The following is a 27,943-nucleotide window of genomic DNA, read 5'->3' as shown; positions in this document are numbered from 1 at the left end:
TCAGAGTTGAGTCGAGTCTGACGGCATGTGGGAAGAAACCGTTACAGAGCCTGGCTGTGAAGGTCCAAATGCTTCGGTACCTTTTTTCCAGACGGCAGGAGGGTGAATAGATCGCGTGAAGGGGACGTGGGGCCATAAATAACGCTGGTAGCTTTCCGGATACAGACAGACTCCGATGATCTCCTCAGCTGTCCTCACGATCCAAGATATGCATGCAATACAAAAGCTTACGTCCATCGTTAATGCTGCCTTTCAAAAAGTACGTCCTGGTACCAAGTTAAAGAAATGAGCGCAGTGATTCTGAAGCTCATAGCTGCTCATATGAGGCCAACTCTGTATAGTGGAGAACTCGGGATACGGAGAGCTGTGTGAGTGACATGACAAAAACCTAACAGCAGAATGATAAAGACAAAACCTCCAAGCTTGGGCGGAGAGCTACTGTTTAATTTAGTTACATTCTAACGCACAGCTTTTATTTCATTATACGCTGAAAGGAGATCACGCAAGCACAAATTATATATATATATATATATATATATATATATATATATATATATATATATATATCATTTCTCTTCTTGTACTGTGAATTTTGTGTATTGCTGCACCCATGTTGTGATGTTTAAGACTGTCATATAAACCTTTACTTGTTTATATCCTGGTGTGGCAGTGTGTGTGTGGTGTTTTGGTCTTCTTCTGTCTGCACTGCTTTGAACAGCTGTTCACACTTGTGTGTGTTTCCAGATGCTGGGACAAACAGGGATATGAGTGATGCTAGGCTGAGGAGAGCTTAGACAAGTGCTTGACATTGCTGATTTATTGGACGCACGCAGTTGCACAGCACGACGCTTTAATACGATCTTTATATCCTCAGCAGGATGTCACTAATCCACTCCTCTCCTTGTCAGGTTTCTGATTGGACGGCATGGGGAATCTGATCAAGGTTCTGACGAGGGACATCGACAACAACGCGGGGAACTTTTTCCTGGACTTTGAGAGTAAGTTTATATAGTGTGTGTTATTTCATAACAACACACATTTCTCCAACAATGCAGGACTGAGACACTCATCTCAACACTTAAAGGGGAACTGAAGGCAAATTTTTTTATCATCAAAATTCTCTCATTTTATTAAATATCGCTGCTATAGCGAGTTCTGAGTGTTTGAATTACGCTCTGTAATACATCAGTCCATATGTCAAAGCGATGGCCGTAAACGAGATTCGCTGAGACCTGTGCGAGACTTCGTAAGACGGAAGTAAAACGTACAGCGCAAATCAATCCCTGTGTCCGAAATTGCTCACTCGTTCACTACTCCTTATATAGGGAATTACTATATAGAGGACTGTATAGTGAGCTCATTGGTAAAATGAAAAAACACTTTCGGACACGAGTCCGTCGCACAGTTAAAACGTGCCAGATCAGTCGGACTTTCTTCTTTGCCGCTGCCTTTCTTTCAGCGCGACCGCACTGCATGATGGGATATATCATTTTGGTTTGTGACCATCGATGTACGCTACTTTTCGCGATGCATTGTGGGATACTTTGAGCGCACTATACAGGGTGTAAATAATCCTTACTAAGGTTTCAGACAGCACTACAAAATGGCGTCTCCACTATATACCGAGTAGGGAGCGATTTCGGACACGGGGTTGTCAAAAGACGCGCGCGCCGGAAGTTTTGTTTGTTTTGATAGCAATCGTCATTTAAACTTGTGCAATATTTCGTTTGGAAAAGTTTTCAAAATGGCGGCGCTGACACGTTACGCTTCGAAGTCTCGCGCAAGTCTCGTAAAGATCGCGCCGATGAACGACGCCTGCCGTGGACCAAACGAACTAAATTCAACACGGCTAAAAACCGAACAGGCCGATAAGGATAATATTTAATTGCGATTAGTTGCCAATACGAGTCACGATATAAGGTTTTTTTTTTTTAAAGATATTTTTTGGGCTTTTTGCACCTTTATTGGATAGGACAGTGTAGAGACAGGAAATGAGCGGGAGAGAGAGAGACGGGGAGGGATCGGGAAATGACCTCGGGCTGGAATCGAACCCGGGTCGCCCGGATTTATGGTATGGCGCCTTATCCACCTGAGCCACGACGCCCCCTGTCACGATATAAGGTTACTGAAACCGAAAACGTAATTGAATAACACGTTCATTAAGAAATAAAGCAAGTTTAAAAATGACTTCAGTTCCCCTTTAAAACATGAAAGCAAGTGTGTGTGTGTGTTAGAAAGAAAATCACAACAGTTTTTAAACCTAATGAATCAGTGTGTTAACGGAGCATTCAGCTCGACGTTTGTTCCGGATCAGGCGATCTCGAACAGCTATAAGTCTTCTGTATACATGATGAAATGGAAAAAATCTCAGACTTTTGAACACGACTACATTCAGCGTCTGTGTTTTCACAGACGCTCAGCCGACTGAGGCAGAGAAAGAGTTATGGGAACAGGTGAACAAGGTTCTGATGGAGGCCATGAGCGTTCTGCAGGATCTGCAGTCCTACAGTGGAGCTGGAGAAGCCATTAGACAGGTGGGTTTTGAGAGATTATGATATATATATAGTGTGTGTGTATGTATACACAAAAGCGCTTTTCCAACGTCACGCTGGTTCCATAGCTTCTCCACAGCTGGCACGACTGGCTCAGTTCCAGCACGAAAAGCAGTAGGTCTAGGAACAAGAAAAACATTTTATTGTAATTGTCGTGTACAGTGTCATATTTTCACGGTTAGTAGCTTAGTAGATCAGATGGTTACTGCACCCCAGACTGAAACACATTTCCATCTATTACCGTTCATCTTTTTTTTTTTCTTCTTAAACTCGATCGAGCTCATGCCAGCAATTCACTTTCTGTTTTGTCCGGGTGTGACTCACAAAAGACACGCAGGCCATAAATCACGCTGCAGAAACCTGTGTTTCTCTGCACAGAAGATGAAGACTGCGCTGAAAACTAGTTGGCTGTGTAATCTGCTGCAAACACGTCACACCGCTGTCGCTCCTGGCTTGTTCTTAACGTCATCATACTCGAAGGCTATCGACAACATGGTCAGGCTGACTAAAATGAAGCCAAACCGCTATTTCTGGCTGAGCAGTGCTGCACACTGCAGTCCTAGAGTGATTTTTTTTTTTTGGTCTTTCCTTGCAGCTACTCTCTCTGCCAGCTTATAGAGACATAAAATCTGTTATGTTGTCAGTATTTATGGAAAAGGATGTGCAAAAAGACTTTGGTAGAAAGAATCAATCAATCATTATTTACTTTAGATTTAAAAAAAAAACACCCGTATTAGGCGACATGATCATTACAGTACAAAATGACAAACTAATATTATAAATGAATAAATTACTTGAGGCAAAAATTATTTTTAACGCCAACTGCAGTTCACTAACACTACGTTCAGACTGCAACCTGAAACGACCCATATCCGATTTGTTGTGAAATCCGATTTTTTTGTTAGGCCGTTCACATTACCAATTATATGAGACTTGTATGCGATCTCCAGTATGAACGGAAAACGACCCAAAAGTGTCCCGCATGCGCAAATTGACACGTAATAAACACATCTACGTAATACGTAAACAAAAAAAAGCGCACTCTTCAAGTTTGCAAGTAAAGCATGGAGATGAGGCGAGACCTGGCGATGTGGTTTTTGTGGCGGCGGCGGAACTCACACAATAATCTGATTAATGTGGGCAGCAGACTAATGAGACCGAAGGTGTCAAATTACTGGAAATTTCCAGAACAATCTTATAATCTTGTAATACAGGATGGTTTAACATCCAGGTCCCTACCAAATCCACCATTAGCTTGATCAATTCTATAAAAGTCTATTTAAATTCTGAAAACTGTACAAATGTTGTTGTTTTCCACCAAAGAGGCGGGATTAGCCAACGCAGAATAGTGACGTTTGTCTCTTGTTGATGACGTGTAGGTCGCATGAATGCGACCTGTCCGGTCAGACTGCAGTCGCATGTGAAAATAACGGATATGCATCGGAATTAGGACCACATATCCAAGCGGCCTGGGTTGCATGTGAAAAAATCAGATCTGTGTCGTTCAGATTGTCAATAACAAATCGGATACAGGTCGCATATGGGCAAAAAAATCGGATATGGGTCGTTTCAGGGTGCAGTCTGAACGTAGTCTTAGTCTCTTACGCTCATGTTCACTTCTCTGTAAAAGAATGAGCACCTCGCTGCACTTAGTCTCATACGCTCATGTTCACTTCTCTGCATTAGAATGAGCACCTCGCTGCACTTAGTCTCTTACGCTCATGTTCACTTCTCTGTGTAAGAATGAGCACCTCGCTGCACTTACACTACGTTCAGACTGCAACCTGAAACGACCCATATCTGATTTGTTGTGAAATCCGATTTTTTTGTTAGGCCGTTCACATTACCAATTATACGAGACTTGTATGCGATCTCCAGTATGAACGGAAAACGACCCAAAAGTGTCCCGCATGCACAAATTGACACGTAATAAGCACATCTACGTAATACGTAAGCAAAAAAAAAAAGCGCACTCTTCAAGTTTGCAAGTAAAGCATGGAGATGAGGCGAGACCTGGCGATGTGGTTTTTGTGGCGGCGGCGGAACTCACACAATAATCTGATTAATGTGGGCAGCAGACTAATGAGACCGAAGGTGTCAAATTACTGGAAATTTCCAGAACAATCTTATAATCTTGTAATACAGGATGATTTAACATCCAGGTCCCTACCAAATCCACCATTAGCTTGATCAATTCTATAAAAGTCTATTTAAATTCTGAAAACTGTACAAATGTTGTTGTTTTCCACCAAAGAGGCGGGATTAGCCAACGCAGAATAGTGACGTTTGTCTCTTGTTGATGACGTGTAGGTCACATGAATGCGACCTGTCCGGTCAGACTGCAGTCGCATGTGAAAATAACGGATATGCATCGGAATTAGGACCACATATCCAAGCGGCCTGGGTCGCATGTGAAAAAATTGGATCTGTGTCGTTCAGATTGTCAATAACAAATCGGATACAGGTCGCATATGGGCAAAAAAATCGGATATGGGTCGTTTCAGGGCGCAGTCTGAACGTAGTCTAAGTAAAATCTGCATTTATATTAACTTCTCGTGCTAATGGAAATCAATTTAAAAAAAAACAACAAGTATCTAATCTTGACTCTATTATGAATCTGTTCTCAATCGGAGGTCAAATCCTTCTTGGTTGTTATTAGTTCTATACTGCTTGTAAACCAGTGGAAAAAACAAACAAACAATGGGCTGTTCTTCAAAAAAAAAAAAAAGTTTGCCTGAACCAGCATGAACCCAGCACCGTGTCCATGAGGAAAGAAGAAGCAGATACATAAACGAAACGCATTCCTGGGATCCAACCGAATCAAAGTGCATTCCAGGAACACTGTCACTGAGGTGTTCAGTGTTTCAGCTGCTTCATCACACCTGAATCAATACGCCAGGCGTTTGGCGAGGCTTCGATAAGGTGACTCACATCGAAGGAGGAGTGCAGTTTACAGCCCCAGTGCTGACAGGAGTGTTCAGAGAAAGCTGTGCTTGGGAAATGCTGTTAGTCTGAGTTCATGTGAAAGTTATTCAGGGCGGATGTTGATGGAGCGTGTGTTGTGTATCCAGGCCATCCAGCAGCCGACTAACGAAAGCGTGCAAGAGAAAGCCTGGACTGCCGTGGTGCCGCTGGTGGGCAAATTAAAGAAGTTTTACGAGTTCTCCCTAAAGCTGGGTATGAGACTTCACTTTATGTGACACACACACACACACATACACGTTAACATTTTATCTTGTGCAGAAAAAGGGACTGTAGGATGTGACTGAACTAGGCTTGTGTGATTTAATCGTCCCTGCCTAATTCTATAATATCCAGTGACGTTTACTCTGCTCTGTTACATGACCTCACCAGACCTGCTAAAGCCTCGGTCACAACCGGCCGTACGTGCTCCTACGGCCGGTCTACGTGCAAAAAACGCAAGAAACGCACGGAGGGCGCGCGTGTGACGTGCTGATTTTCGAGCCGTAGACCGGCCACAGAGGTTCTTTGTCATGTCAAACAAACTCTACGGGCGCTTACGTTTTTTTCAGGTTGCAAGACAAACTTACAGCCAAGGCGCGTCTTTCTCCACGAACAAAAAAAACGCAGCGATTTGGGAAACGCCAAAAATCGCACGGCCAAAAAATCGTATGTCCAGTTGTGACCTAGGCTTAACCTGCTTACACGCTTCAGCATTGGAGTATACTAGTACACCAAAAGAGCAGCCTTTTCCTTCCAAATAAAACAGGAGAAATAGTATTGGTGTTGTGAACTCTCATATATTAACAAGGGTTCTTCAGAAAATCTGAAGTAGCTGGCTTTTAAAAAAAAAAAAAAGTAGCTAATGCTAACGCGCTAATGCTAAAGGGGCATGTCCCCCCCCAGAAAATTTTTAAATTCACATGCCTTCTGGTGCATTCTCAGCTAATAAATTACCAACCAAAGTACTTGCAAATTACGTATGAAATTTCCCGCCAGCTGTGCGCGCGCTTGACTTGCTCACTTACCCTCTGTAGTACGCTGCCTGGCTCTGTAACATAACTACATATGAGACAGCGTAGTCACATGGCCCAGTTCAGCCAATCAGAGCACGAGAATCGATCGACCTGAATTGAAGACAGTTTCATGGTGAAATAATTTGATTTGCAGCGGAGACGATATAAATCGCTTGAACATCAAAAGGCAAGTTTTTGGGGGTTTTTCCCTCTGGGATCGAGTAGCCGGCGGAGAAAACCAACCAGTCGCTGGCGCATCTGGACATCTCTGTTAACCAACACGGCCTGGAAGCCCCGCCCCATTCCTCAGTCTCACACTCCAGCTCTCGAATAAACTTTTCCGTCAAGCTAAGACAACGGAGAATGCTTGGAGTTCGTTAATGTGACATAAAACATCAGCACGTGTTCAACATAGCTAGTATAAAACGAACATCAGTTAACTGGAAATGGTTAAAAATGGCACTTTTGACAAGATTTTGACCAAATATTTTTTTTTACTTTTACCAACAGTGAAATCTGTTATTTGCAATGAAAATTAAAGATTTATTGAATTTGGATGCATTTAAAAAAAATTCGGTAGCAGAGGGCCAAATGAAATAAAAACGTTGGCTTTAATATATTTACATTTTCAGTATAATCAAGTTTATTTTTATAGCACTTTTAACAATAGACATTGTCGCAAAGCAGCTTTAAAGAATTTTAATTACTTTAAACGTGAGCTAATTTTATCCCTAATTTATCCCTAATGAGCAAGCCTGTTAAAGGAGAACTGAAGGCAAATTTTTTTTTATCATCAAAATTCTATATCTCATTTTATTAAATATCGGAACGCATTTCTGACAGCTATTTTGTCGCTGCTATAGCGAGTTGAGTGTTTGAAATACGCTCTGTAATATATCAGTCCGTATGTCAAAGCGATGGCCGTAAACGAGATTCGCTGAGACCTGTGCGAGACTTCGTAGGACGGAAGTAAAACGTACAGCGCAAATCAAAGTGACCGACATCTGCCAACGTCGTCAAAAGACGCGCGCGCCCTCCTTTGAATGCTGACGTAATCAAGCCGCAAGTTTTCCCTGTGTCCGAAATCGCTCCCTATAGGGCACTATATAGTGCGGACGCCATTTTGTAGTGCTGTCCGAAACCTTAGTGAGGATTGTGTTGGAAATGCGCTCAGTATAATATGGATTTATCACAAAAATACAGCATGTATTTATTATTTTGAAAACCCACCAGCCGCCTGATCTGGCACGTTTTAATCGTGCGACAGTAATGACGTAAATACCAGCGCAACGGACTCGTCCTTATCTTGTCATCTTTCCAACTCTTCTCTACTCCACGCTGGTTCGAAGTCGTATGGAATAATCTCCATGTCACGTACGGATGTATGTGCAGAAGTATACAGTTTAATAAAGTGCAGAATACACAGGCAGACAATCCAAAACAGCAGGCTAGATCAAAAACGCGAATACAGGCAAAAGGGTCAGTCGAGGGCGCAAACAGTACACCAAAGGCTAAGCGAGGACAAGAAACAGGAAATCAAGACAATGAGTAGAAAGGCTCAGTAATGCGTACATGCGTATCGTAATACTTCGCAATGCAAATGCATCAGCACAGTCCTTAAATAGGCAAACACACAGTTCCTTAATTGAGCTCAGGTGCGCCTTCAGGTGCCACGCCACAGCGCGCAGGACCGACACTCCATCACCGATGAAGCTCGAAATTAATCTAATTGGAACGTTATGGCGATCTGGCCACTGTGTAAACAGTTTTCAAAATGGCGGCATGGACACTTCACGTTTGAAGCCTCGCATAAGTCTTGTGAAGATCGCGCAAATAATATAATAAAAACGTAATAACAAAACGGATAATAAAAAAAATAATAAAACCAAAAACGTAATTGAACACCACATTAATTAAGAAATAAAGCAAGTTTAAAAATCACCTCAAACATCCACCTCAGCTTTTGCAATTTTGCTGCCGCTGCCAGCAAGCAGTTCCCGACTACACGGCTGATATTTCCTTAAACGGTGAATTGAGCTTTTTTTTTTATGGCAAATTAATAATCACACAAGTGTAGACTGACCTTCAGCTGAATTGGAGCTCCGCAAACACACAGTGACTGCCACTCACGTCAGATGATGTGCTAGTTAGTGTTGAATCACTCAGCATTGTTTGACTTGATAAAGGACTTGCCTAACCTTCATCAGCTTCTACAGCACCCTCAACACCTCTTGGGTCTTTTCTGTATGCACAATATCCTTAAATTCCTTCTCTTTGTTTTATTTTTTGCATTGTCCTATAGATAGATAGACTCATTTGAACAGTGAACAGACCCGGCTGTAACGAAATATCATACTGGAAGGGCTGCGGTGAGGTTAATGCTATGACGATTCCGATGCTCATATTATGCGTGCGTTTATACTCGGTGCATGTTTGCAGTTCACGCTCACCAGTCTCGAACCAGGCAACAACCTCCACTAGTGAAATATTACTTTCTGTTCTTTCTTTAAATTGTGAAATGCAGCAGCTGTGTTCAATGTAATTTGATATCTGTTAGTACTGCCTGAATAAAGACGTCCTGGAAGGTGCAGTACTTTGTCTTTACACACAAACAGCCACGCAGTATTAAATCAAATGAGTAATAAAGTCAACAGTCATTACTAAGAAAAACAATGATTCATTTTTATTCGGCAGAACAGCAGTTTGGTATCCGATCTGTACGTAGCCGCGATTCATGAGGATCATGTCCCAGTTAACTATGACGCATCTGCTAAATTCACAATCACCAACCACCTGCAGCGGTCTCTGGAGTAAGGGTTTCAAAGACAGACGCTAACCGAACGCGTCTCTGATCGCGACCAAGATTTGGGCGTTTTTGTCAGATATTTGACTAGACAGTTAAAAATGCTTGTGGATGGAAATAGGTCTGTGCAACTCACTGTGATCCACTCGAGGAGTTCTCTGTGTGAACCTGAATTAAAAAAAAAAAAAAATTACGAACATGTTTTGCTCGAGGCAGGACTCCGGAAAACACCTTTCAACTGGATTCCTGCCATGAGACCTTATCGTGTTCCTTTTTCCTTTGCTCAACATACTGAGTTTGTTTTTCACTAATACTCTATTAATGAAACTGATCTCGTACATCCATCCATCCATCCATCCATCCATCCATCCATCCATCCATCCAAATCTCTAACTGCGCACCATCTCTTTACAACTGACCCCATGAATATGGAATCAGTTTTGTGCCAAAATGTTCATACAATACTTTTGAAATGTCAAACAAAAACGACAAATCAAAATACAAAAAAAAAAAGTCAGTTTTTTTTAGACTGGCAAACAAATTATTGGTGTAATGGTGCAAAATATCAGTCTATCACTCTTCAGAAACCTTTTATTTTTGTTCCGCGTCTTTCTCAGTTTTGTTTGACGTAATTTATTTTGGTTGCGATTCCAGCTTTCTCGTTTGCGCTCCCTGACTTTTTGCTTGCAGTTTTGGCACAAACTTCACATGTGGGCGGGCTGTCCAGGAATGCATTCCCATTGGCTAACTTGTGTTTGACTGACAGCTACGCTCAGCCATTCCCTACTCGGATTCTGGCGGACTGTTTGACGAGTGACCGATCCATTGACGGTAAACAAGGCTCGAGTGGACTTCAGTGGCGACTATGATATTGAATTAATTCAACAAAGTGTAAGTTCAATATCATAGTCGCCACTGAAGTCCACTCGATGCTTGTTTACCGTCAATGGATCGGTCACTCGTCAAACAGTCCGCCAGAATCCGAGTAGGGAATGGCTGAGCGTAGCTGTCAGTCAAACACAAGTTAGCCAATGGGAATGCATTCCTGGACAGCCCGCCCACACGGGAAGTTTGTGCCAAAACTGCAAGCAAAAAGTCAGGGAGCGCAAACGAGAAAGCTGGAATCGCAACCAAAATAAATTACGTCAAACAAAACTGAGAAAGACGCGGAACAAAAATAAAAGCTTTCTGAAGAGTGATAGACTGATATTTTGCACCATTACACCAATAATTTGTTTGCCAGTCTAAAAAAACTGACTTTTTTTTTTCTTTTTTTGTATTTTGATTTGTCGTTTTTGTTTGACATTTCAAAAGTATTGCATGAACATTTTGGCACAAAATTGATTCCATACATGAAGGGAATATAATATTACTTGTGGTCTCGGTTGTGCAGAAGGTGCCCTGCACGGCCTGCTGGGATTCCTAACGAGTGCGCGCTGCAGCCCCACGCAGCACTTGGAGCAGGAGCAGGCTCTGGCGCGCCAGTTCGCCGAGATCCTCCACTTCACTCTGCGCTTCGACGAGCTCAAGGTACGTGCATAGAGATGGATATGACGAAGGTGTTACTTCTCGTCTCTTGAAGAGACTTCGGTCATCTAGCGGAAGCCTCGAGTGTCTCTTTATCCATCTCGTCAGGAGGACACGAGTCTGAAAAAGAGACAGAGGTAAATGAAGGCAGAGTGAGACAGCTGATGTAGAGATGAGGATGAGGAAGAAAGACATTGCTCAGGAACAAAAGGCTGTGCAGCTGTCACACTGAGGCAGAAAGTAGCTAAGTGTGACATCATGAGTTTAGAAGCTCGACCCCGTTCATATCATCGCTAATAATAACCGTTCATTCACGGGGACTTCTATGGCAGAAGCTACACGTAACCCAAGACTAATAATAAACAAACTGGAGAATGCGTTATGTCAGAAATAAAAATAAAATCACTGATATAGTGATGTTGATGCAACATGTATGGAGACTAGTGTCCGCACGGTAAGGGGTTAAAGCTGGAAAGAAGGTTTCTTTCATGAGAAAAGTCTTTAGGATGGTTTCTTGCTAACAGGACGAGCTTGTATTATTAACTTTGAGAGAGAGAGAGAGAGAGAGAAAAAAGACAGGATGGTGAAGGAACGACTGCTCATAGCTAGCACATAAGTGGTCATGGGAACTCATTTCAAAGACATGTCACTACATTAAATGTAGCTATAAACGAATAAAAAGTATACAGATCAATACCTGAGGAAAATTATCAACTTCAAACAAACAGGGCGTCATAAATAATCCACTACGACTGATAAGTTCAGCTGATACGGTTTACCTATAAAGGTACGTAAAGTGAAAGTCTAAACAATGGACAGAGGTTCATTACTTCAGTCAAAGTACAGATCCCACTGGCCAGATGTTACTCTGATACAAGTGAAAGTCGTCCAGTCAAATTTTTACTTAAGTACTAAAAGTACATTTTGTGTCAACGCATCGTTGTATTATTGCCACAACGCTTACAAAACCTAATGCCGTTACCAAAGACAGAAATGTGAATTCACAAAATGAACGCATGCTGTGCCATCATGGTGGTTTAACGTTAAGCGAGCTAGTCAGTGAAACTCCACCTGACATGCTAGCAAACGCTTTTCAAACCCATATCGGGTCGCTAACGCTACTAGAAAAGAAAGATTTCTACATTCCGTTTATTTAACAAGATTATGCTGAAACATATTTCTAAAAGGACTTCAGATAAGTTAACGTTATTCATGTTAGCGTAACGCCGCTTTTACATGCTAACTAACAGCGTCCAAGTTAACTAGCTGTGTGTTAACGTTAGCCGTGGACAAGGCGACGGCAACTTGGCGGGCAAATCCATAGAAAGTCATTTGACTAACCAGACTGCGTCGCTATTGCAACGTTATCGCTAGCTCTAAAAGCACAGACTGCTTCATTGCAAGCTTTCTCTTGGAATAAAACGTTTACATCCCTCAATATGCTTCCGCAGGTCGGACGGCGAGTTTTTGTAGGCCGTGATGTGGTTCGTTTTCGGCAAACATTTAAAACGAAACGAATGTTTAATCCTTTCAGAAAACTGAAACATGGGTTCTCGGTAAAGCCATGAGTGCGTGCGTTCCCCAGAAGAACCGCCTCCTTCCATTCGGCCGTCAACTGATCGTGTTCAATAACGCTGCTGAGAAATCACTGAACTTGAGTTTATCCAGTCTATGGACGTGACGCGACCCTAGTGATTACTGATCGGCTGTCTCAGTGTCACCTGCGGAAAAAACAACAATCACGTTTTAGAAAAGAAAAGAATCCACTTTCAAAGCCGCTTCATAGTAACGAGGACCTTGATAGAAATGCAGTGGAGTGAAAAGTACGATATTTGCCTTTCAAATGGAGTGACGTCATAAGTTTCCAAAAAAAATAATACTCAAGTAAAGTACAGATACTCAAAAAGTGTACTTAAGTACAGTACTCAAGTAAATGTACTTCGTTACTGTCCACGTCTGACGACGGATCCTGTATCTTCTCTTCCCAGATGACTAATCCGGCCATTCAGAACGACTTCAGCTACTACCGCCGGACCCTGAGCCGCATGCGAATCAACAACTTGGCAGTAAGTGCACGTGTTTTCTGTATGTGCTCTCATGGAAATACGGCTCATCGTCAGCGAACACATGTTTTAGTAATGCGCCAATTCACTAGGGTCCGGGGTTAACGAGCAGCGCTCTGATCTGCTCCCCTCAGATCATTAAGCGAGCGAGGTCCTGAGTCAGGGAAATGCTCATTTCATTCAAACAGCCATTCCCTTTTTCCCCCCGTTCACTTTTCGCCGATGCGGACTTGATCGTGTGCAGCGAGGAGGTGGATTCTACATGAGTGTATGCTAATGGATTCAGCCTCATAACCATCCCAAATTGGAGAGGAGATGGAGGTTGCATGACCTTGCCTCGCCAATTAAAAGCTTTCGGAGTCAGGAATAATCATCACTGCCCCTCACTTCATGAATCACAAGCGGCGGTGTTGTGCAGCATACGCTGGGCTGGCAGGATATTCTGTGCCCGCATGTCAAATGTAGTCGAGGGAAATGAATGACCAGCTTCTGGTCAGGAGAATATGCTTCTTCAGCAAGAGAAGAGAGCCGACTTGTACTCTTGGGCCCACTTGCACGATTAGGTACACGAGGTATATTTTGAGCAACTTTTATTTTCTAACAATTAATAATTTATCCTGCCCAAGCAAACTACAGTACCAACACCGTATTCATGTAGTTTTCTCTCTTCAGCTCTGCACTGAATGATTATTACTTGTTCCATTGTATGAAATGATCCCAAGAAAATTTTAGCTGGGTTTCATGTGACGTCACATCCGCCTCATTAGTTATTCAGAACTTTAGCTGGTGGTCTACCAAAGCTCAGTTGACAAAGCGTTTGTACGGAGAAGGTGCGTTGCTCGCATGAAAAATGCCTTACGCTTGCGTTGTTCGAATCGCTGAAACCGTGAAACTAATAAAAGTTTCTTCAGGGTTCCCCGTGACCGAATAAAAAAGGGTGAACGAGCACAGGATTTCACAAAAAGACGTGGAGAAAGTTGGCTTTTGAACCTCTGACCGAAATCGAAGGGAGCCGAGTCGAAGCATGCTCGAGTTTGCAGTGATCACTTGGTGAAAGGTTTGTATCTCCCTCTCAGCTGTCCTTAGTGTTTTCCAAGTACTTTTCTTGCTGTGTGTCGTTATTTTACAGTACTTTATTATTTAAGTCACGAAGCGCTAAAATCCCCAGCTGTTTCTTTATTTACTCCTCACTAATATCCCTTTTCCACCAAATCAGTTCCAGGGCTGGTTCGGGGCCGGTGCTGGTGCTGGTTCACAACTCGTTCAACTTGCGAGCCAGCTGAGAACCAGTTTGCGTTTCCATAGCTCGCGGTGCTAAGGGGAGCCACGTCATTACGTCGCTGTATACGTCAGTTACGTCGCTACGTTTGCATAAACCTTGGCGCGAATATCGAAGCAAAAACACGGAAGAAGCAGCAGCGGCAACAACAACAATAACAATAATAATAATGGCTGACTTCGTGTTTGTACAGCTGCGGCTTCTCGTCGCTTAAAAATGACGATCTTTTGCAGTCTTGTTATTGTTGTTGGTCTTAACAACTCCGCCCCCCCGCTGACGTAAGCGGTTCTTTCCTCTGGCCCAGCAGAGAGTTGGTGCTAGCCTGGAACTGGTTTTTCTGGCCCCAGAGCCAGTTCTTTGTCAGTGGAAACAGAAAACCCGGTTCCAAACTAAGCACTGGCCCCGACCCAGCCCTGGAACTGCTTTGGTGGAAAAGGGGCATGTGTCCATATGCATGAAGGTCGCGACAAAATTCTTCCCCAGCCATACAGTTACAATGCGCCGTGATCACTTCTCCGTCCTGTTTAACTAAGATCCAGGTCTTTAAAGGGGTTTCTGATGATCTTTGTGAATGATTTACCTGAGAGATAAGAGCCAACACAAGTGAGAATCAAGCCAACTGCTGTTTGTTTACACTTCAACTTGCAGCGCTTCGTTGTAAAGACGCGAAAAAAAGCTTTAACAAAAAAAAAAAACTTGCACAATCCAGGATTCACTGGGCAGCGACTTGATAGCGAGGTCCTTTACCCAGCCACATACAAAACAGTCGTAAGCCTCCAGACTCTTCCACGCTTTCTTCCGTTTTGCGGTGTAGAAGGACGTCTGCAACACCAGACAGTTCGAGATGTCGGGGAACTCAACTGAAGGGTCGTTTTCGAGATCGTATGACGAATCCTTCTTTCCCAGACTGTAGGGGTCGATTCCGTTGCACATAGCAATCTTCTGAATAGATCTAAAGCCAGCGGTGGCGTCTGGATTACGAGCGTACTCGGATAACTTATCGCTAGCTGTTTGCGCTACGGCAGCTGTTTAGACCACCAGCTATTTCACTTCCAGTAAAACCGCTAAGAAAAGTCATGTGACTGAAACCCAGTGATACTAGAACACCTTGTGTGATGATACTGTTCTTTCCGTGTCAAATTATATGATGAAGATCCTCCAACAATAGATCTGCGATTATTTATTACATCACCATTCAGTGCAATCCAGACCCCGACAGAAAAGAATTAGCACTGTAATGCCAAGAGAAAACTCGTTTCAAAAAGGTGATGAGGAGGAGTTTGGACCTGTTTTTGGAAGCTGTAATTCATCCTCTCTTTCTTTCCGTGCTGCATTCCTGACATGACAGAAGTATGATGAAACATCAAGGAGACATTCTCACTGCTGCCACGATGAAACAAGTCACACCCTCTTCATTTCCACCTTTGCTGCTGCTGTGTTTCTAGCAGTTTTGTGAATTCTGTCTAAGACTGTAACTGGTGTTTAGACTGGCATGGTCAGACGCTCGCACTAAGAATTCAGTTACGATGACTGATTTTTTTTTTTTTCCAGTCAAAAATCATACAAGGTAAATTCAAAAAACGTCTGACCCATACACAGCTTTCCACTGTATTAAACTACAAACCGCAATGTAGCGCTGCTTGTGAATCACAAAGCCCTCACTGTATATCCCACTTTACATAAACTCTTATGTAGACACTTGACCATTACACCGATATGTGGGCTTTCCCCAAAGAACATGGCACCACGTTCCAGTAGACCAACACCCATGTCCACAAAGACATGGGTTGCTGAGGTCAGTGCAGAAGAACTTGAGTGACCTGCACATAACCGTGATCTCAACCCCACTGAACGCCTTTGGGATGAACTGGAAAATGGACTGCGCCCCAGACCTCCTCATCTGACCTCCTCATCTGACCTCACTAATGCTCTTGGGACTGAATGAGCAACATGAGAAAGTCTAATGCAAAGCCTTTCCAGGAGAGTGGAGGCTCGCAGCAAAGACTTCATATAAGGATTAGGATGTTCACCAGGCACTTCTGGTTACGGCAGTCAGGTGTCCACATACCTTTGGTTATATACTATAGCACATCATGATGAGTCAATGATGATGCATCACTGATCAAGAGGCCAGAACTGATCACATTATATATAAATAGTGGCCTAGTGGTTAGTGTATCAGCTTCTCGATCGGAAGATCGCGAGTTCTATTCACGGTCGGGTCATACCCAAGACCATTATAAAAATGGTGCCGTCTGGCAAGGCACGCCGCAATACAGGTGCGAGTAGGGAGTCAAACTCTTGCGGCTACCAGAGGACTAGCCCCCCACTGTAACCTTAGCTATGTAATATAGGCGAGAGGCCGAGGGCTACGGAGATCGGTGCCACCAAACGTGCCATGAATGGTCTGGGAAGGACTTTGGAAAAAAAATACATACATTATATACACTACTGCAAAAGTAGGTATACAGTAAGGATTAGACGCGAACAGCAGCAGCAAGACGACTTCTACTTTCAACAGGATGGGGCGCCTTCGCACTCAATGTACGTGCGCTACTTGACAAAGAATTTCCCAGCAGGTGGATTGGACGTTGAGGAGCCGTTAACCGGCCACCATGTTCGCAGGATCTCACCCCTATGGACTGCTTTTTCGCACGCAAGCTACGTTCTGCTGATGCCATGATTCAGTTCATACAAGAGGCTTGCCAGGAAATCGATGCTGATAAAGACCTTTGTGCCAGAGTGTGCACGGGTGTCCATGGGAGTGTGTGTGAATTGAGGGATTAATATGTCAATTACTGATATGTTTGTATAATCAATAAAATAACGTTTTGCGCTTCATTACTGTATACCTACTTTTGCAGCCCCCTGTATGTACACTACCGTTCAAAAGTTTGGGGTCACTCTGAAATGTCCTTATTTTTGAAAGAAAAGCACTGTTCTTTTCAATGAAGATCACTTTAAACTAATCAGAAATCCACTCTATACATTGCTAATGTGCTAAATGACTATTCTAGCTGCAAATGTCTGGTTTTTGGTGCAATATCTCCATAGGTGTATAGAGGCCCATTTCCAGCAACTCTCACTCCAGTGTTCTAATTAGGGCTGCGTACCGGTACTGTGTACCGGTACTGTACTGTGAAAATCGATTCGGTACAGGTCCAAAATACCGGATCATGAAGTACCGGTACTGTACCGATATAAATTTACACCAAATATCTGCTTATTTTGTGACTGAAGATGTGTAAATCCTACCACAAAGACGAAAATTTGGCACTGGAAAAGACGTAAAATGCCGCGCTGAAACTTGAAATCAGAGCCATCTTTGATTTGAGATCCTCTCGCCACAGTCTCACGAGACATTGCGAGAGCTTGGCTGATCCAGCGTTCTGATTGGTCAAAAAGACTCAAAAGCAGGTCAGCCATTTCTCCTTTGCTGGCATTGGCGGCCTTTGTTGCTTTGTGTAATTTTGCCGCGAAAGTTAAAGGCCGCGGACTGCGCGTAGTCTGTAATACTCTAGTGTAGTCACTTCTCGCTGTGAGACAACTTATGACTTTTTGTCCCAAGTTAACCAAGTGTGAGACTGAGAAGTGAGGCAGGAAACCTAGTTATGTTCGGTTTTCTTTGAATAAAGATACTGACAGGTTGTCAACAGTTTATTAACGTTTCTGTCATTATTGAAGAAGTTCAGAAGAACACATGTTAATTTGTCAAATTGTTCAGGTACAGGTACAGGTCCGGACCTGGACCTAAACCTCTGTACCGGTACCTGATGTTACGTTTAGGTACGCAGCCCTAGTTCTAATGGTACAATGTGTTTGCTCATTGCCTCAGAAGGCTAATGGATGATTAGAAAACCCTTGTACAATCATGTTAGCACAGCTGAAAACAGTTGAGCTCTTTAGAGAAGCTATAAAACTGACCTTCCTTTGAGCAGATTGAGTTTCTGGAGCATCACATTTGTGGGGTCGATTAAATGCTCAAAATGGCCAGAAAAATGGCTTGACTATATTTTCTATTCATTTTACAACTTATGGTGGTAAATAAAAGTGTGACTTTTCATGGAAAACACTAAATTGTCTGGGTGACCCCAAACTTTTGAACGGTAGTGTATACATATGTATCTCTTACCAAAAGATTATGACTCAGTCCTTTGATAGCCCTTTGTACAGAACCATGTTGGTGTAAGTGAAAGAACAGCGATGATACCACAGATGGACTAACTACTTGATGTTTCGTCCCTAGACAGAGGAAGAGAATGAAGTAAACAACGAACTGGCCAACCGCATGTCTCTGTTCTATGCCAACGCGACACCAATGCTGAAAACATTAAGTGATGCCACGACGAAGTTCGTATCCGAGGTCAGTCTTCACAATTTGTCCATGAACACATTCTCTCTAAGGAGACCCCGAGTCGAAATTTCTGAATGCATGTCGCTTTCCCCCCCATTTTGACAGAATTCAGATTTACCCATAGAAAACACAACAGACTGCCTAAGTACGATGGCGAGCGTGTGTAAAGTCATGCTAGACACACCGTAAGTTCATTCATATATCAGTCTTCTTTTATTTGCCCTTTAGCTCTTTGACTAAGAGAACTAGAGTCATTTCTTCTTCCTGTGTGCACGCGCTCTCTCTCAGGGAGTACCGCACCCGTTTTGCGAGCGAAGACACAGTGTTATTCTGCCTGCGCGTCATGGTGGGAGTCATCATCCTCTACGACTACGTTCACCCTGCTGGAGCTTTCGTCAAGTCCTCAAAAATTGACGTATGTGCAGAAACGCTCTCGACACAGGTGTATTCACGTAAAAACGCATAACATTTAACGTCTAATTACCGCCTGCCTGTGTGTGAATCCTGCTCTTGTTCACAGATGAAAGGATGCATTAAAGTCCTGCGGGATCAGCCTCCGAACAGAGTAGAAGGTCTCCTTAACGCGCTCAGGTCCGTGTCCTCACAACACTACACTGTTTTAGTCTCTTCAAAAATAATAATACAACCCCAATTCCAAAAAAGTTGGGACAAAGTACAAATTGTAAATAAAAACGGAATGCAATGATGTGGAAGTTTCAAAATTCCATATTTTATTCAAAATGGAACATAGATGACATATCAAATGTTTAAACTGAGAAAATGTATCATTTAAAGAGAAAAATTAGGTGATTTTAAATTTCATGACAACAACACATGTCAAAAAAGTTGGGACAAGGCCATGTTTACCACTGTGATACATCCCCTTTTCTCTTTACAACAGTCTGTAAACGTCTGGGGACTGAGGAGACAAGTTGCTCAAGTTTAGGGATAGGAATGTTAACCCATTCTTGTCTAATGTAGGATTCTAGTTGCTCAACTGTCTTAGGTCTTTTTTGTCGTAGCTTCCGTTTTATGATGCAGCAAATGTTTTCTATGGGTGAAAGATCTGGACTGCAGGCTGGCCAGTTCAGTACCCGGACCCTTCTTCTACGCAGCCATGATGCTGTAATTGATGCAGTATGTGGTTTGGCATTGTCATGTTGGAAAATGCAAGGTCTTCCCTGAAAGAGACGTCGTCTGGATGGGAGCATATGTTGCTCTAGAACCTGGATATACCTTTCAGCATTGATGGTGTCTTTCCAGATGTGTAAGCTGCCCATGCCACACGCACTAATGCAACCCCATACCATCAGAGATGCAGGCTTCTGAACTGAGCGCTGATAACAACTTGGGTCGTCCTTCTCCTCTTTAGTCCGAACGACACGGCGTCCCTGATTTCCATAAAGAACTTCAAATTTTGATTCGTCTGACCACAGAACAGTTTTCCACTTTGCCACAGTCCATTTTAAATGAGCCTTGGCCCAGAGAAGACGTCTGCGCTTCTGGATCATGTTTAGATACGGCTTCTTCTTTGAACTATAGAGTTTTGGCTGGCAACGGCGGATGGCACGGTGAATTGTGTTCACAGATAATGTTCTCTGGAAATATTCTTGAGCCCATTTTGTGATTTCCAATACAGAAGCATGCCTGTATGTGATGCAGTGCCGTCTAAGGGCCCGAAGATCACGGGCACCCAGTATGGTTTTCCGGCCTTGACCCTTACGCACAGAGATTCTTCCAGATTCTCTGAATCTTTTGATGATATTATGCACTGTAGATGATGATATGTTCAAACTCTTTGCAGTTTTACACTGTCGAACTCCTTTCTGATATTGCTCCACTATTTGTCGACGCAGAATTAGGGGGATTGGTGATCCTCTTCCCATCTTTACTTCTGAGAGCCACTGCCACTCCAAGATGCTCTTTTTATACCCAGTCATGTTAATGACCTATTGCCAATTGACCTAATGAGTTGCAATTTGGTCCTCCAGCTGTTCCTTTTTTGTACCTTTAACTTTTCCAGCCTCTTATTGCCCCTGTCCCGACTTTTTTGAGATGTGTTGCTGTCATGAAATTTCAAATGAGCCAATATTTGGCATGAAATTTCAAAATGTCTCACTTTCGACATTTGATATGTTGTTTATGTTCTATTGTGAATACAATATCAGTTTTTGAGATTTGTAAATTATTGCATTCCGTTTTTATTTACAATTTGTACTTTGTCCCAACTTTTTTGGAATCGGGGTTGTAATAATAATAATAATAATGATTGTCTTTGACTAAAGGTACACGACAAAACATTTGAACGAGGAGACTACCTCCAAGCAAATCAAAAACATGTTACAAGTCTGACAGCGTCCACAAAACGGTACTTTTTGGAACGTAACGAGGATTTCGACCCTCTTCTGAAGAGACTGGGAGGTTTTCTATACGGAGAAAATGGCCATGTGTCAGGTGGCAGCTATCGGGATACACTGCTGTTTGGTGATCTTTACGCAACTCAGAAAAGGAGCTCCTCTGCTGTGTGTGTGTGTGTTTTTTGTTTTTTTTTTAAATCGTTTTATCACCCCGGTGTATTATTATTTTTTTTAAATGGTTGATAAAGTGCCAACGTAGAAACATGTTTGTAATTTCATTCCATTGATAAACGATGGTTGTTTTGACATTTGATTTCTCTTTTGAACAAAATAAAGCAGCTGTTTAAAAAACTTTTCATGACCTCTCGCTTCACAATCACTAAAACCTGGTGTATTGATATTTAATACTGTAAATCCGCTGGTGGTGGGTTTGTTTGTTCCCCCCGACCCCAATTTGCTGGTGGAATTTCTGTAGAGTCACACATCTGGATGCCATCATTAGTGGATATGCAGTCAGAACAACTTTTAAGATGCTTTCTGTAAGCGAAGATTGGTTCCAAACCCACATCCGTGTTACGAACACAGCGAAACTGGACTTCTCATCATGTATCCTCTTTGTGATTTCCGATCACTGAGTCAACACATGAGCAACGGTTCGATCATCTCCCTTCACCCCGACTGCAGCCGCGTTTCCCTGCCAAGATGGGCCGAGAGTCCAAAACCACGCGGGAGAAAAACGAAGCTGGAAAAAGTGCCGCGCTGCATTCTCAAGCTCAGCTGGAACAGCTGGAACAGGAACCAACTTTCCCTCTCAGCCACATGGAATGCAGTGTGCGTAACCGGCTGCTGATTGGTCAGCTGGCGGTCAGCTGACTGTACTGAGGAAATCGCGTCAGAGGGTGAGGGGTTTACCGTCATCGTGAGTAATGCACAGATAGAGCTGGTCTCGATGGGAAAACTCGATTAAATTTCATCTGTACTCTATCACGCTTTCTCTGAGCTGAACACACACTGTTTTCTTAATGGCTTTCCTGACTGATCAAGATACTTTCGCCAAGGGGGTCTGGAGCAGAGCCAAATGCCTGTCTGTTTACACACCCTGGCTGTACACTCAGAGGCACAGGCGATGACTTCCTGCCAGTTTGTGTGTGTGTGTGACCTGTAATTCCAGGCCTCCGTCTCCCAGGGTGGCCACTACAAAACAGACCAAACACCATATGGCGGTAAGATTACTTACGCTCCTCTTCAGCGCTGGTGTCAGCACAAAAAAACAAACAAAGTCACCTCAGAAGTGCTTGGGGACCAAGTGAGAACGCCACGATGGGAGGGTATAAAGAGCTCAAACAGTCGTGATTAAATCCTTTCCTGTGTGTACAGAGGAACGCTCTTTTCTAGGATCTAAGGACGTACTTTCAGCAGGTCACTGCCAACCTCCGAGCTCGTCACGGCCCACATGAGAGTCATATTTTATGAGTAAAAGGTATTGCTCACAGGGGAAAGCACGGCGCCAGAACGTCACTTATAAATCTAAATCCTCGACCCTAAGCGTGGTCCTTTTGTGCGCACCACTCTGTTCATTCGTTTACTTCAAAATGAAAATGGGTGCCTTTCCCTCAGCTGCCATATCGTCCTCCTTTACCGTCTCCTTCTTGCTATTTTCAAAAAGCGCGCTGAGATCCATCATGCAGTAATAGTGATATTTAATCTACCATCTTCTTGCTACTCAGTAATTACTGATGCACGTCTGGGCCTTTCAATAATTATGATGACAAACAAGCAAAGCAGAAATGTATCTATCTCGTCTCATTATCTCTAGCCGCTTTATCCTGTTCTACAGGGTCGCAGGCAAGCTGGAGCCTATCCCAGCTGACTACGGGCGAAAGGCGGGGTACACCCTGGACAAGTCGCCAGGTCATCACAGGGCTGACGCATAGACACAGACAACCATTCACACTCACATTCACACCTACGCTCAATTTAGAGTCACCAGTTAACCTAACCTGCATGTCTTTGGACTGTGGGGGAAACCGGAGCACCCGGAGGAAACCCACGTGGACACGGGGAGAACATGCAAACTCCGCACAGAAAGGCCCTCGCCGGCCACGGGGCTCGAACCCGGACCTTCTTGCTGTGAGGCGACAGCGCTAACCACTACACCACCGTGCCAGCCCCGGAAATATATCCTGAACAAACAAAGACACTCCATTAACATCTGGAGAAATCTGAACGCTAATCAACTGATTTTTTTTTGTATAGTGGTTTTAAAAATAGAATTAACATTCAGTATGAGCCCATTCTTGCAAATAAGAGTCCTGGGATGAGGGGTATGATTACAGCAGAGGTACAAATCAATCTCCAGTATCAGAGTGAGACTGTCTACTAAAGCGAGGGAAAGAGTTGGGAATGAACCACGATGACTTCCTTAGTTCCTTTCCAACATCTACTGGTTTCATCCATGTTCCTCAACTTCTGCTCATCAGATGACTGACCCCAGAGCACTGAAATAAAGAGCAAGTTCTACCAAGTTATGAGTGGACCTCGATTTAGAGAATCGAGATGTGAAAACCAGGAGTAACTGCAGCCCTGGATGACTAACGTCATTCCAATGTAGTGTGCTGGATGACTCAGGCGGATTTGATCTTGGCACCTGCTACGGTTGATATGGAAGGGATATGGAAGGACTCTCATGCGTCCGGATGAAGGTGTTGGAACAAGTCTGACACACACACTGCTGTACGCCGCACAGAAACAAACAATGCCTGGTCTTTTGTTCATTGCTGTGTGTGAGCAGACGCCAAACAGTTGAGACGTGTCGAGTGCAGACAGGGAGCTGCAGATGGCAGCAGTGCAACAGACAGGGTCAGGTCACATGAATGCGTAGTAGAGGAACTGCATGGCGCTAATCTCAAATCCAGACAACGAGGAAGTTAAAATGGTACACAGGTAACAATGAACATCCTCGTGAACACACTTTTACTGGACATGGTGCGTGGCGTGAACCAAAAATAGCTCCGGAGACGTGAGAAGAAGGGGGCCAGGTTTCAGCAAACTCATCTAAATGCGGGGGGGAAAAAAAAGTACTTCCTCATTAATGTTAGGACGTCCTGTGGTTTCGCAGTTGGCCGACACACACTACTTCCTGACGGGGACATGCTATATCTGTGATTTTATTTGAAGACGCTTTCAGCAGAAAATTCGCAGCTTGATTTTGATGCCACTTTTAACCGAAACCAAAAACGTATAATGTCACTTTCATCTCAGTGTTATGTTGAGGGAATGATCATCTCGCCGCAGTCCGGTGGCAGTGGCCCAGCTGCCCCTGTGAAAACGCATTACTGTAATTAGGTCTCGTCCCACTAATCTACTACAGTCAAAACACTCCGCAGCCTCCGTCTGGGCTCGGCAATTAGACAGAACTGCATCAACAGTTTTCTGTGTGCTGTCTCTCTGGGGAGTTGGACCAGAAATGTCAACTTTGTCCAAACACGTTGTCATTACCAAAGACAGCTGGGCGTGATATTGGATAGGAGGCTTAAATCTAATGTCAAATCAATAGCCTGACAATGACGTGCATTGTATCATGATTCCATAATAAGGAGGACGTGGGGAAAAAGTACTACACTTGTACGCACTTGAAGGCAAACAGGCAGCTGCATTTGTGATGGAAAAATTTTTACGCTCTCCTTGGTTTGTTTTTCCTCCAAATACCAGACACATTAAACAGAAAAGATGTCGTTCAAACTAAAAAACAAACCAAAAAAAAAACCCCCAACTAAATTTATGGTTGAGTCATCTGTCCTTCTGTGTGATCAGTAGATTGACTGAAAAACATCTGATTAGTCTATCAACTTTTAGTTTCCCCTATAAGCAAAATAATAATAATAATTTAAAAAATCTGATGATGCGTTATGGATGTGTCTACGAACGTGGCTGAAAAATATCATCCCAAATGAAGGAGTGTTTGATCTGATCCAGCTGTCACTGATAGACTGCATGACTCTACAGTCTGGGCTAGAAAGAATTCAGCCTCAGCCTCATTTCTTCACACCACTCTTACCCCTTTTTGGCCAACAGGGAACGGGTTCTTGAACCAGCTCCATTCAGGATTCTTTGAACCTTGGTGCCAGGTTGTGAACCGGCCCACGTTTTCACCATTTTTGAGCAGAACCTTTATAATCAAGGATGCGTTACACAATGTAATCAATGGAGGGCATAACAGAATTCACAGCAGGAGTAAACAGTAGTTACAAAATCAGAAGTGGACAAAGTCCCCAACTTCATTACTTCAGTCAAAGTACAGATCCCGCTGGTCAAATGTTACTCCGATACAAGTGAAAGTCATTCAGTCAAATTTTTACTTAAGTACTAAAAGTACATTTTGTGTCAAGGCATCGTTGTATTATTGCCACAACGCTTACAAAACCTAACGCCGTTACCAAGGACAGAAATGTGAATTCACAAAATGAACGCATGCTGTGCCATCATGGTGGTTTAACGTTAAGCGAGCTAGTCAGTGAAACTCCACCTGACATGCTAGCAAACGCTTTTCAAACCCATATCGGGTCACTAACGCTACTAGAAAAGAAAGATTTCTACATTCCGTTTATTTAACAAGATTATGCTGAAACATATTTCTGAAAGGATTTCAGATAAGTTAACGTTATTCATGTTAGCGTAACGCCGCTTTTACATGCTAACTAACAGCGTCCAAGTTAACTAGCTGCGTGTTAACGTTAGCCGTGGACAAGGCGACGGCAACTTGGTGGGCAAATCCATAGAAAGTCATTTGACTAACCAGACTGTGTCGCTATTGCGACGTTATCGCTAGCTCTAAAAGCACAGACTACTTCATTGCAAGCTTTCTCTTGGAATAAAACGTTTACATCCCTCAATATGCTTCTGCAGGTTGGACGGCGAGTTTTTGTAGGCCGTGATGTGGTTCGTATTAGGCAAACAAAGCAAACATTTAAAACGAAACAAATCTTTAACTCTTTCAGAAAACTGAAACATGGGTTCTCGGTAAAGCCATGAGTGCGTGCGTTCCCCAGAAGAACCGCCTCCTTCCATTCGGCCGTCAACTGATCGTGTTCAATAACGCTGCTGAGAAATCACTGAACTTGAGTTTATCCAGTCTATGGACGTGACGCGACCCTAGTGATTACTGATCGGCTGTCTCAGTGTCACCTGCGGAAAAACCAATCACGTTTTAGAAAAGAAAAGAAAAATCATCCACTTTCAAAGCTGCTTCATGGTAACGAGTAACGAGGACCTTGATAGAAATGTAGTGGAGTGAAAAGTACAATATTTGCCTTTCAAATGTAGTGACGTTCAAGTCATAAGTTTCAAAATAAAAAATAATACTCAAGTAAAGTACAGATACTCAAAAAGTGTACTTAAGTACAATACTCAAGTAAATGTACTTCGTTACTGTCCACCTCTGAACAAAATGGTGGCGCACATTGATCACCTCCAAGCTTTTGTTCTGTTTTTGCAGATATTTGTTTTTGCTCCATTGTTTTCTGAAGATGTACGGTAACAGTGGCGCTTGAAAGTTTGTGAACCCTTTAGAATGTTCTATATTTCTGCATAAATATGACCTAAAACATCATCAGATTTTCACACAAGTCCTAAAAGTAGATAAAGAGAACCCAGTTAAACAAATGAGACAAAAATATTATACTTGGTCATTTATTTATTGAGGAAAATGATCCAATATTACATATCTGTGAGTGGCAAAAGTATGTGAACCTCTAGGATTAGCAGTTAATTTGAAGGTGAAATTAGAGTCAGGTGTTTTCAATCAGTGGGATGACAATCGGGTGTGAGTGGGCACCCTGTTTTATTTAAAGAACAGGGATCTATCAAAGTCTGATCTTCACAACACATGTTTGTGGAAGTGTATCATGGCACGAACAAAGGAGATTTCTGAGGACCTCAGAAAAAGCGTTGTTGATGCTCATCAGGCTGGAAAAGGTTACAAAACCATCTCTAAAGAGTTTGGACTCCACCAATCCACAGTCAGACAGATTGTGTACAAATGGAGGAAATTCAAGACCATTGTTACCCTCCTCAGGAGTGGTCGACCAACAAAGATCACTCCAAGAGCAGGGCATGAAATAGTCGGCGAGGTCACAAAGGACCCCAGGGTAACTTCTAAGCAACTGAAGGCCTCTCTCACATTGGCTAATGTTCATGTTCATGAGTCCACCATCAGGAGAACACTGAACAACAATGGTGTGCATGGCAGGGTTGCAAGGAGAAAGCCACTGCTCTCCAAAAAGAACATTGCTGCTCGTCTGCAGTTTGCTAAAGATCACGTGGACAAGCCAGAAGGCTATTGGAAAAATGTTTTGTGGAGGGATGAGACCAAATTAGAAATTTTTGGTTTAAATGAGAAGCGTTATGTTTGGAGAAAGGAAAACACTGCATTCCAGCATAAGAACCTTATCCCATCTGTGAAACATGGTGGTGGTAGTATCATGGTTTGGGCCTGTTTTGCTGCATCTGGGCCAGGACGGCTTGCCATCATTGATGGAACAATGAATTCTGAATTATACCAGCGAATTCTAAAGGAAAATGTCAGGACATCTGTCCATGAACTGAATCTCAAGAGAAGGCGTGTCATGCAGCAAGACAACGACCCTAAGCACACAAGTCGGGGTGTAAGCTAGGATTTTTCGGGGGGGGAGGTCCACACACTGACTGGCAACCTGAGTACATTATGTAACAAAAAAAAAAAAAATTACCATTGCTCGTTTTAGGCAGCTTAGAAACCGGCTCTTCCATTATTGGTTTCTTCCACGTTTTCTTGATGATGTGTTCTAGAAACGGCACACTAAAATTTAGCTCGAAGCCACAAAATGCAACTTTGATAGAAAAAAAATATATACTAGATTTCTTACCTCTCTTCACGTCGAAAGCAGGAAGAAAGTTTCGCTTGTTTTGACATGGCGAATTATTAACACAAGAGGAAATACTCGTAATTCACAGCTAAAAAGACTGCAGCTACACTGGCAGCTTGACCATGCGTT

General features: G+C 43.0%; 1 protein-coding gene and 1 long non-coding RNA gene across 2 annotated transcripts in view; one reads left to right on the top strand and one right to left on the bottom strand.

Moving 5' to 3' along the window:
• The window catches only part of fam49ba (family with sequence similarity 49 member Ba), a 66,149-nt gene extending 44,883 nt beyond the window's left edge, over positions 1-21,266 (top strand). Inside the window, exons 2-11 of the mRNA XM_060932483.1 lie at positions 909-998; positions 2,413-2,534; positions 5,624-5,729; positions 10,726-10,862; positions 12,848-12,925; positions 18,448-18,564; positions 18,661-18,740; positions 18,844-18,970; positions 19,076-19,146; positions 20,841-21,266. Of these exons, the coding sequence (XP_060788466.1) occupies positions 926-998; positions 2,413-2,534; positions 5,624-5,729; positions 10,726-10,862; positions 12,848-12,925; positions 18,448-18,564; positions 18,661-18,740; positions 18,844-18,970; positions 19,076-19,146; positions 20,841-20,907 (978 nt within the window). The 5' untranslated portion in view covers positions 909-925 and the 3' untranslated portion in view covers positions 20,908-21,266. The remainder of the gene's footprint in view (positions 1-908; positions 999-2,412; positions 2,535-5,623; positions 5,730-10,725; positions 10,863-12,847; positions 12,926-18,447; positions 18,565-18,660; positions 18,741-18,843; positions 18,971-19,075; positions 19,147-20,840) is intronic.
• Positions 578-27,943, bottom strand: LOC132893411 (uncharacterized). Its single transcript, XR_009655557.1, has 3 exons — positions 27,815-27,943; positions 10,706-10,979; positions 578-2,672 (listed from the first exon to the last, which is right to left on the bottom strand). It is a non-coding gene; the product is annotated as an uncharacterized LOC132893411 (long non-coding RNA).

Source organism: Neoarius graeffei, chromosome 1 (genome assembly GCF_027579695.1).
Source record: "Neoarius graeffei isolate fNeoGra1 chromosome 1, fNeoGra1.pri, whole genome shotgun sequence".
Taxonomy (NCBI): Eukaryota; Metazoa; Chordata; class Actinopteri; order Siluriformes; family Ariidae; genus Neoarius; species Neoarius graeffei.
Note: the sequence above shows the minus strand (reverse complement) of the source record. Positions and strands in the feature narration are given on the sequence as shown.